At 42.7% G+C, this 10,949-nt stretch overlaps 1 protein-coding gene across 1 annotated transcript in view; it reads left to right on the top strand.

The window, feature by feature from the left end:
• Positions 1 to 201: 201 nt before the first annotated feature.
• The window catches only part of LOC135201202 (transformation/transcription domain-associated protein-like), a 204,832-nt gene continuing 194,084 nt past the window's right edge, over positions 202 to 10,949 (top strand). Inside the window, 7 exon segments of the mRNA XM_064230080.1 lie at positions 202 to 414; positions 973 to 1,083; positions 2,177 to 2,365; positions 2,559 to 2,753; positions 3,102 to 3,152; positions 3,678 to 3,782; positions 4,173 to 4,223. Coding sequence (XP_064086150.1) covers positions 259 to 414; positions 973 to 1,083; positions 2,177 to 2,365; positions 2,559 to 2,753; positions 3,102 to 3,152; positions 3,678 to 3,782; positions 4,173 to 4,223 — 858 coding nt within the window. The 5' untranslated portion in view covers positions 202 to 258.

Consider the following 10,949-nt stretch of genomic DNA (forward strand, 5'->3'; position numbering starts at 1 on the left):
CGAAACTTCAATCTTTTAAATGGTATGCTTAGAGTTGCAATTGTATTCTTGTTTCACCAATAAAATATCGAGTGAATGAGACCCGTCCACCGTGGTGAGGGTTGGCCTTCCGTGGTGTTTTACCCTATAATGTTAACGTTCTTGTAATATTTTTTTTCTAATGAAGCATCTTCATTAGTAAGCATTTTATCTTTCAGGTGTTCAAGATGTATTTGCATTCTAAATGATCAAATAGATTAAAGTGAGAGATCCATTACAATGGGACCTGGTGGTGGGTCAGTGGGGCATCATGGCCCCCAAGACCCAGTTGCACAGATGAATGCCTTTAGGTCATATGTCTCTATGTTAGCAGATCCAAGTGCCAAGGATGAAAATAAACTCAAAGCTGCTCAGGCACTTAGTGAAGACCTTGAGGTAAGCAGTTATGTTTGTTTTAATGAAGATCATTAATGTAGAAAAGATGGTTGAAGTTATTAGTTTCGTAACCCAATTACAATTTTTAAGTGAACAGAATTGGCTTGACATTATCATTTTTCTGTCATATATTTAGCTTAATAGATATTTTGTGTATTAAAAAAAGTTAAGATTTAATAGAAAAAAGTATCTCAGGGTATATAACGTTTCCTTGGTAAATCAAAAGATAGAACTGTATTGTATCCAGTAAGTATAAACTTTTGTAATTACTGGTTACTTGTTGCCTTGCATGGTACTCTTACGCTAGACAATTTTATAGATTCTTTTAGCTCCCTTTTACCCTTAACATCTATTTTTCACACTCCATCCATTCTTGTAAATCACTCCCCCGCTAGTATGTATACCATTTTTGCAACTTTCTCCAGTATTTCTAAAATTTAAAACAAATCCTTTTGGCTAGCCATGGAAGATACAAGGAATATGATTCTTTGGTTTAATTAATAAGAGCATGTCATGTCTTGTTTGAAAAATCTTCAGAAGCTTCTTATCTCTTTTCAGGCCATTGTTGCTTCTCCTCAATACCCTTCATTTTTGGAACATGCAATGAAGATATTTATAAAGATCCTCAGTGAAGGAGATACATTATTCATATCGGAGTATAATATACAGGTAAGAAGGTTATTTTGCAGGTTTGCCCTTTGAAGCAATTTTCATTTTTTGGAAAGGTAATTTTTTTTTTTTTTTTTTTTTTTAATAAACAAGCTTAGCACATTTTTAAAAAGTCTCCAGATATGTGATCAGGCTTGAAATATGTTATCACCAGCTTAGAATAGGAATTACATTATCAAAATAAAGCTCAAATAGTTTTTGTGCTTCCCACTACTATTCATTGCCATATTGTAATCTTGAAAACTGCTCTCCTCAGTAATAATAGTCTTCTCACTGCATTCTTGCCATTAATCTCAACACTTATTGTCTCAACTTTTTAAAATATCCTTTCTCTTTGTCAGTGCCCAGATTACAGACCCAAAAGTATTGAATGCTGTGTAAGGATGCTACCAAAGAGTTAGCAATCACTAAAAGAATAGATAATTAAAATAGCATAAAGTGCTACAGAATAAATGAAAGAAAACAATACAGTTCTAGCCAGCTGCTTCTGAAGTTGTGGCTAAGGCTACAAGTGGTACTGAGATGTAAAGGATGGATATGCAAAGGTTTTATGGAATAAGTAATTAAATGTAAAATTTGATTAACTTTTCTACTCTATATTCCTTATTCTTGTATGAAATGTAAAAAATTTAATGAAAAGTAATTATTTACATATAAAAGTTTATAACTAATTGACACATTTTTTCATTATTATCCATATAATAAAAGAAAATGAAAATTATGCAATGTAGTTGTTGAATCCTAATTTAAGACATCTATATACAAAATATTTAAATGTGAATTTTTGATGTGGTCAGTTCTAGTGATGAGTTAGTTACAGTGCTCTCAGAATGAATGCCCAGTAACAACTGTTTTTATTTTAGCATTTTTATTGTATAATTTTCTTAGTTTTATATTATTTGTTATAAATCTTTCCTATGTTGAAGTTAACTTATATCTCCATGCCAGTAGACAAGGAGTTATAAGCTACCTTAAGTATTCAGATAATAAATTTTATTATGAAAATTTATATTTTGTCTACTAAGATTACATTCCTAATTTCATTTTGAGTAATTAAATAGTGTAATAAGTTTTTATTTGCTCTATTCTGTAGCAACTGCGAAAATTGATTTTGGAAATGATTCACCGACTTCCAAGCAACGAACAGTTGAAACTGTATCTTCGGCCAATCTTAACCCTAATGTTTCGTTTGCTGGAGACTGATAATGAAGAAAACGTAATGGTTTGTTTGCGCATCATCATTGAATTGCACAAAACCTTCAGGCCTCAGTTCAGTCCAGAGGTGAGAGAGTAATTTTTTTGGGATTATGAGGTTACCTTTATTTATATAATAATGTAATAAAATCAATTTCTCTAAGAGAAAGCATAATTTTATCTAGTAAGTTAGAGTATATTATAAAACATGCAGTGTATGCTAACCCAAGTTATGATGTTAGATTTTTTTATTGACTGTTAAATATTTTTGCTTTTATTAGATTCAGCAGTTCCTCCAGTTTGTGAAGAACATGTATCGAGACCTGCCAAATCATATGAATAAGATATTTGAACCAAGATCCCCAATAAGAGTAAATGATCTAAGTGAAGTAAATGTGGAAGCTTTGCTTCAGGAGACATTTACCATCACTCCAATCCATACAGAGAAGAAATTGCAAGATGGTACAGCTATAACAGTAAGTTTCGTTTTATATTTGCCATTTTTTCTCAAGTACCGGATGACTAATTGTTGTCATTTTGTTATTGTAATTTTTCTACATACAGTTTTTACCCTTTTCAATAGTTATACTAATCATATGACTTTAGAAATAAAATATTGTCCCAGAAGAATTTTATTTTGTATTCTGTAGATATTTGTTTTCAATGTTGATGTGATATGAATTGCCTAGAAATTATTTTTTGTTCACTATTTGTCAGTATCAGTTAAGATAAAATACAGAAAATTCAAGTGAATAATTGTGTTCTTGTCTCATACTAGTAAGTTATATTGATGGTTATTGAAACAAGTTCTATACTAATTTCAGTATTATTTAGAATTGCTCACTATCGCTGAAATTGTTACTGGAGAATTTTCAGTAATTTAAGATTTTAGTAACAGCAAGTTAGCTTGTGCTGGTGGTGTTGATGGTAGTGTTTGTAAAGTAGGATAAAGTAAATGTGGATGATTAGCCTTTTGATACTCTAGCTTAATTTTTCCCTCTAATGTTTGTGTTGATTAAGTTTCATGTTTATACATTTGAAATGAATCTTACCTACTGTTGAAGTTAGCTTTAGTAGTATCTGGAATCTTATCTACTGTTAAAGTTAGCTATGCTATCTCCATGCCAATTAAGTGAGTCGGCATTCAAACAAAAAATCAAATGGCTGCCTGGATGACTGTCTAGTTTACCAGTTCTCCATCAGGTTTTTTTCAAATGTTTTAGCTCTTGTCAGAATTCTCCTTGCCACCATTGCTTTTTGGTGCAGTATTGTAATTTCATTTTCCTAGGATAATTTCCACTGAAAGCAAAATCAGTAACATCAGGCTATGTAGGAATGAATAATTTTGGTGTAAGCAGGAAGTTGAAAAATGAAGTAGATCAACATTTGGTGTGTACCAGCTGCAGGGTAACAGTGTGATCTTAGAACTAGATGTGAAGAATGTAGAGGATTGTTCTTTGGATTTTATGCCAGAATATGTTAGATATAGGGAAGATGGGAAAGTGGTAGGTTGCAAAAGCAATTATGTAGTTAGGTCAGGACTTAAACCTGTCAGTTCTACCTATGTAGCACGCTTCATCTGCATCTATGCCTATTTAGACCAGGAGGCATTTTGGTAGTGCCAGTATTTAGACTTCCTTTGTAGTTCTGCTTTCTGCTCCCCGTATCGAGAAGGTAGAGCATGACATTAAACTTATTTTAAGCTCTAATGAAAGTTGAACTGAGTTCTTTTCTTTTTTCCTCTTAGAAGTAAGATGTTGGTACCCTTGTGTGTATGTAGCCTGAGCCTTGGACTGCCCTAAGTTTCATTTATTTTTTACATGAGAAGATTTTTTATGGCATACGGTTAGGAAGTGTGCATATTTATTTTACTTTTATGTTTCTTTTATGGATAGAGATCATCCAGAGCATTCTTAACTATATGTGATGAACATGGAACCCTGCCAGTATGTTCTACATCTTCCATTTACCCTATAGTGTTTTGAGACCATTTACTCCATAGTGTTTTGAGACCCTTTGAAGTCATGACTTGTCATTGAGAAAGATTCAACTTTACTTAAGCTGTTTGATAATAGTATAATGCTTAATAGCATTTTCTGATAGGCTTGCAACTTATTTGTTATTATATCTTTTCGTTTTGGTAGAGCAACTTTCTAAGAGCAGGCAAATTTTATCATTTTATATTATTAGCTTACCCAGTAATTACTTAGCTAACAATTAACAATTTTTGCCTCGGCAGCTTGAAAATTAAAACATTTGCTGGTAACTCTTCACAGATTTAGTGCAGGTGACTGGTCCCACTCACTAGTGGGAATATGTATTCTCCGACAACACCACAACTGTGGTATGTATCAGGAAGTAGGGAGGAACACTCCTCCCTTACGAGGCAGTGAAGAGTCTGCTACTATGTGCAAAGGAGAATCGAATAACGATTGTAACGAGGTTCATTCAAGGGAAGATGAATGTGTTGGCAGACGAGCTCACTTGCCGCAGTCAAGTACTCCCCATGGAGTGGACGCTGTATGCACAGGTGTGCAAGGATCTATGGAAATTCATAGATCTGTTCGTGATGTTAAAAAACCATCATCTTCCATTGTTCTCCCCGATTCCGGGAACCTCAAACATGGGCCACAGAAGTCATGGTTCTAGATTGGACAAATTTAGACATTTATGCCATTCCTCCTTTCATCCTGGTCAAGGTGTTGAAAAAATTTATGCCTCATCAGAACTCCAGGATTACTGTAGTAGCCCTCTTTGGCAAAGAAGAGAATGGCTCCCAAGACTTACTAAGACTCCTTCCACAAAGGTTAAAGCTTCTCAGACAGCCACATTTCCTCAAGTTTCATCTAAACCTATCCGCTCTTGCATTGACAGGGTTCAGATTGTCAAATGTCTTGTCAGAGCAAAAGGGTTTTCAAAACCAGTTGCAGAAGCTTTTGCAAAGTGTAGATGACAGTCCTCTTCTCGGGTCTACCAGGCAAAGCGGGCAAACTTCCGCAACCGGTGCAGAAAAAATAATATTCGTCTTCTCAAACTTCTGGGATGGAAATTGCGGATTTTCTATTTTCCCTTAAGTCAGAAAGATGGTTATCTACATCGAAAAGTAAAGGATGTAGGTCCATGTTAGGGTCAGTTTTTCATCACAGAGGCATAGATTTGGGAGTGAATCTAGACATCTCTGACCTGATTATATCCTTTGAGACTACAAAAGATCATAGAACTTCCTTAGTGTCTTGGAATTTTGACATGGTCCTAAAGTGGTTATCAGGTTCTTGTGTTTGAACCATTGAAGACGTTATCTATCGGAGAATCAACTAAGAAGCCACTCTTTTTGGTCACGTTAGCAACAGCAAGAGAATTAGTGAGTTGCACGCCATTCATAAAGGTGTCGGCTTTTCCAATGGAAATGTAGTTTGTTCTTTTACACAAGGCTTTCAAGTTAAAAATGAGAAGACTTCTAAATCTTGGCCTCGTTCCTTTGTCATCAAGAATTTGATGGAGTTTCTTGGACTAGATGAGGAAGAGAGATCTCTTTGCCCTGTAAAAGATATTACCTGTTCAAGGACGGCAGCCGGCTAATGGCATTTTTTAAGGAAAGGGCTTTGACATTCATACCACCTAATAAAGTGACTTTGGACATCTCCAGACTGCATATGATTTTTGCCTCTGACCTTCGGTTTTGTGACGCCAGTGTGATTTATCCCGAAAATAACCATTTTTCAAATTCTGTCTCCTCCCTTGATAATTAATATTAAGACCTGGGATTACTATCATAGACCTGACCTGATGTAGACCTCAAATCAAATGTAGTTTTTTTCTACAAGCTATTTTTTTGGTATATATGAATTTTTTCATCATGGTAAAAAAATAAACCCTATAAACCAGGAAAAAATGTAAAAAAAAAAAAAAATGAAACAAAAATTGGAAAAAAGGGCTACTTATGATTGTTTTATAATGTCTAAGTTATATACCAAATTTCAATGCTATTATTAACATTTTTACAAAGACAATGTTAATAAATCATGATTAATATGAATTTTATATTCTGTTTTGGGTATTAACAAACCAAAACTATGTTATTTACCATAATTTAATCATAAATGATGATCCCTTTGCTCTAAGATCATAGCCTGGGGACACTGCGTCAGGCAAGACCAGGCGTTCCTTCTTACACAACACTCTCTCTCTCTCTCTCTCTCTCTCTCTCTCTCTCTCTCTCTCTCTCTCTCTCTCTCTCTCTCTCTCTCTCTCTCTCTCTAATAACTCCGCTAATATCGCCAATATTATGATCTGAACTCTTATTGTAGCGAATTTTCTTCTGTATGTTAGCGAGATGTTTGGCTTGTTTTTTCCTCTTTGGCATAATGAAAACCTTGCCGAAACAAAGAAAAATAGACTTGAAAGCAAGTGAATGTCAGATGTGGAACTCGAACATGTATTCTCTGTCAAGTTTCTGCTCACACTGAAGGGTGTAAAGCTCAGTCTTCCCGTCTTGTGGCTCATGGAATCTCTACAGATGCCATTGCTCACAATTTGTTTGATAATGATTTTTAAATTGTTCCGATACGTAATACAAACCATCGGTCCTTTAACAATAGGAAGTAGCTAGCGGCAGCTGGAACGGTCATAAGCTTCGAACAAGGGGAGAACGGTAGTTAACTGCTTGTCCGACAGTCCTGGGAGGTAAACAAATCACTTTTGCTTTCGGCCGCGGGTGTGAAGGACGTGTTCGTCATCGCTCTCTGCCCGCTTCATCGTCGTATGCTTTGTTTATATTGTGTTTTCTACTAATGGTTTGTTTGACTTGAAAATGAAACTGTAAGTACACTGTTTTCATTTTTATTACTTAATTATGAACCAACATGGAGCTATCGCCGTAGATGCGGCGATTTCCTCTCTCTTCATGAATTGAACCCTTGAATTATGTTTCGGTGCCGAGGGCGGGCACGCTCATGCCGAGTCATGTATTTTGGGCGAAAGTGTGTAATTGAAAAATGTAAGTACTCTTTTCATTATATTTTTGCCCTGTGCGTTCGTTGCCAAGATTGATCCTTACGATTATTTTCTGTGAAAGTGAAATCGCAAGTGCAGTATTCTGTTTCATTTTTATATATATTTTATGATAGCATCATATTATTATGGATCAAGTTTCCGCTCTTACCCGGGAATCGCAAGTGCAGTTTTCTGTTTCATTTTCATATTACTTTCACGGCTGTGCGGGGGTAGGGGAAGCGAAGGTCTGCCAGGAAGTCGTCGGAAAGCTCTCCCGCGACTCCCTTGGTATCCGATTCTTCGTCTTCTTTCCTGCCCCCCGCTCAGCTTCCTCGTTGTGTTTTGTATTTGGGGTCTTCCTTGCGTTCGGGGTGGGGCATGTCTTCCCCCCGTGCGTGAGGGAACCCCTCTTTCTAATCTATCTGTGCTACCGCAGGTGCTACATCCGTGGGAGACGACCTTGGACAGGTATGGACCACCGCGGCGGCAGGGCGTGCCTAGCATCCACGGGCTGCTGCAGCGTCTAGCGAGGTCTGGGGCAGTCTCCACTACTACCTCCACGGCCGCTTATGCTGTTCCCCCCCGCCTGGTCTACACTCCCCATGCTGTGTCGGTGATGCTGTCTGCCGCTACTAGGGCCGGTCGCCGCCGTACCGAGGGGGGTATGCCGCCGCCGCCTGTGTTCTTCGTGTTGCCTGCCCAGACTTACGCTGTTCCAGCAGCTCGCCCCTGGACCGGCCGCCAGTACCAGGTTCCCGCTGGTTGCCAATGATTCTACGAGGCGATGGCTGGGCCTGCCGTACCTGCCGCTGAATTGGTTCCCGCTGCTGGCTTGGCTGTCCCTTCTGGGTCTACCGCTGCCGCTGTTCCTGCTGCTCCTGAGCTGGTTGCTGTACCTGTCGCTCCTCGTTCCTGCGCCTGTCCATGCTGGTCCTGCCCACGGTGTATCTTCCCCAGTCCCAGGTCCTTCCAGACAGGTGCAGTCGGGCCGTGTTGCTTCGGCAATAGCCCCGGCTCCGGCCTGGATGGAGGACCTTACGACTGTCCTGTGTGAGCTGACGAGGAAGAGGAAGAAGAAGAGGAAGGTGTCATCTTCGTCTTCATCGTCTGCTGCTGCCTCTTCCCCTTCGACTTCTAAGGCCCATAAGCTGAAGAAGAAGAAGGCTGCCTCCCCCCCCAAGAAGTCTCCTTCGGGAACTTCTAAGGGCCCGTCGGGGGGTCCTTCTGCTGGTCCTCCTGCTCCTTCGGGAGCGGGGCCCGTCTCCCCTTCCGTAAGGAAGAGATAGACGGGGACCAGAGGAGTACCGGTTAGCGCTGGTACTTCCTCGCCTGGTGCTAGCGGCGATGCCGCTACGCCAGGTTCCGGCTCGGTCTTTCGTTCGCGAGAGATCCCGAGTGTACGCTCTCCCTCGGGAGACCGTGCAGCCAAAGTTTTGGCGCCAGAGTTCGCTCGGCGCCAAGACCGCGGCACGGAGCAGAAGGCTGGTGAGAGCCGCTCAGGTGACTCTCGCCAGGCCAGCGGCCGCTCTCGCAGCGACCACCTGGTAACCCGGGTTTCCCCCCTAAGAAGGCTCCTTCGGGAACTTCTAAGGGCTCGTTCCACTCCCGTGGGACGGGGAGTTCTTCTGCCGGTCCTCGTGCTCTTTAGGGAACAGGGCCCGTCTCCCCTTCCGCAAGGAAGAAGAAGATGGCAACCAGAGGTGTACCGACTACCACCGGTACTTCCTCGCCTGGTGTTTGCGGCGCTGCCGCTACGCCAGGTTCCGGCTCGGTCTCTCGTTCGCGAGAAGTTCCGAGTATACGATCTCCCGCGGGAGAGCGTATAGCCAAATTTTGGCGCCAGAGTTCGCTCGGCGCCAGGACCGCGGCACGGAGCAGAAGCTGGTGAGAGCCGCTCATGTGACTCTCGCCAGGCCAGCGGCCGCTCTCGCAGTGACCAGCTGGTAACCCTGGTAGACGTGACTGTCTGACCAGCCACGGGCCGAGGCTGGGAAGAGGTTCCCCCCTCTCGATCGTTGGTGCCAGCCTTGGCTGGTACCAGCGGTATGACGCGCCGCGAGGACACGCACCGGTCTCACCGCGACAGTGGTCTCTGCAGGTCTCCTGACCGCCGCTCCCACAGGGACCGGGCGGATAGGGGGACCAGCAGCAGCTGCTCTGCACACGAGATCGGGGCTGCTGTTCTCGGTCCAGCAGTTTCCCTGGGAAACGGCTCGACTAGGCCTGCAAGTTGGCGATCGCCTGCAGCCCTCCAAGCCCGCTGGTTCTGCCAGCGAGCGAAAGACGAGCGTGTCATGTCTTCCTCTCCCGTGCCTGCAACTTCCTCGGTTTGCACCAGGAAGAGCGAGGCACAGCGGGGTGATCGATCCCGTCACGACGCCGTAAGTACCAGGTACGATCTTCGGACCGACCAGGACGTACGCGCAAGTGGCAGGAGGAATCCGAGAGGGGTCTATCGCAGTTCCTCCTCCTTAAGGGGGAGGTTCTCGGAATGCTCTTGTTCGAGGGGCTTGACGGTCCTACTCTGCAAGATGCTATGACTTCCGAGATCCAGAGGAATTTTGTCGAAGTTATGGCGCTGATTCATCAGCGCAACGACCTCGGGGAAGGATCGCCACTCCCACCAGCAGAGCCCACGTCTCGGCTCGAGTCATTTTGGGGCCCGAGAGGGAACCCAAACCGACGGTGGGTCTGCCGTGATCAGAGCTTACCGATTCTGTCTTGAACCAGAGTCTCTCGTCTCCAGATAAGAAGGCTCTCTCAGATCTGGCAGGTCGAACAAGCTACTTCCACCTCCTCTACTGCGACAGCGGCGTTTCTACGTGTCTTCGGACACCGTATTTAAATACCCCTCCGGTCCTCCTGAGAGGTTTCGACCTCGATGAGGACTGGAATGAGTCTGAGGACGGTATCGGCTCTCTCCTGTCAGGTGTCGATCAGCCCCACCCAAACGACGTTCACAGTGGCAGCAGACCCTTACCTACAGGGCGAGTTCGTAACCCTCCTCGGGAAAACGTTTTCTCCTGACGATACGTTTTCCCAGACTCTGAGAGGCCGGCGATGGCTGCTCCTACTCTTTTCCAACTGCTAGTTCCACTGGAAAGGCGAGCGAGTATCCAATTCCTCCCCCATTCCCTCTCTCCTTACGGCTACGAGGGAAAGGGGAGGGATCCTACAGAGATTTCTCTGTAGGATCCCACGTTGGGGACTGCGCTACCGGGGGGGACCTTCGGGTCCTACCTGACGTAAGCCCCAGTCGTTGAGGAGGGATCCTGCCCCATCCTCGATTTCTACGGGAATCGAGAGGACCACCAGCCGATATCGTTTGACGAATTCAGTGGGGGTTTCGCAGAGTGCTTAGAATTCTACGGAATTTCTAGCGCATTCAGAGTGTTCGAGTTTTTTACGATCTCCAAACACTTAGGCGAGACCACGGTCCAAAGTGAGCGAGACGAGAATCCCCGATAATTGTTACACGATAATCGGGAACCTTGCCTATGCTTGAAATCCTGGAATTTCTAGCATTGGGAAGAAGACTGCTGTTGAAAGAAGATTATCTCACAGTAGGCGACCAACCTGGTATAGAGAAGAACGGACGGGAACATCCAGTTTGGCTTGAACTATCGTCTTCGTTATTCTGTTCACCATTGAAGCTTTCCTTCGAGGAAGACTTCTCCTTC

The sequence above is a fragment of the Macrobrachium nipponense genome, chromosome 28 (genome assembly GCF_015104395.2).
Source record: "Macrobrachium nipponense isolate FS-2020 chromosome 28, ASM1510439v2, whole genome shotgun sequence".
Lineage (NCBI taxonomy): Eukaryota > Metazoa > Arthropoda > Malacostraca > Decapoda > Palaemonidae > Macrobrachium > Macrobrachium nipponense.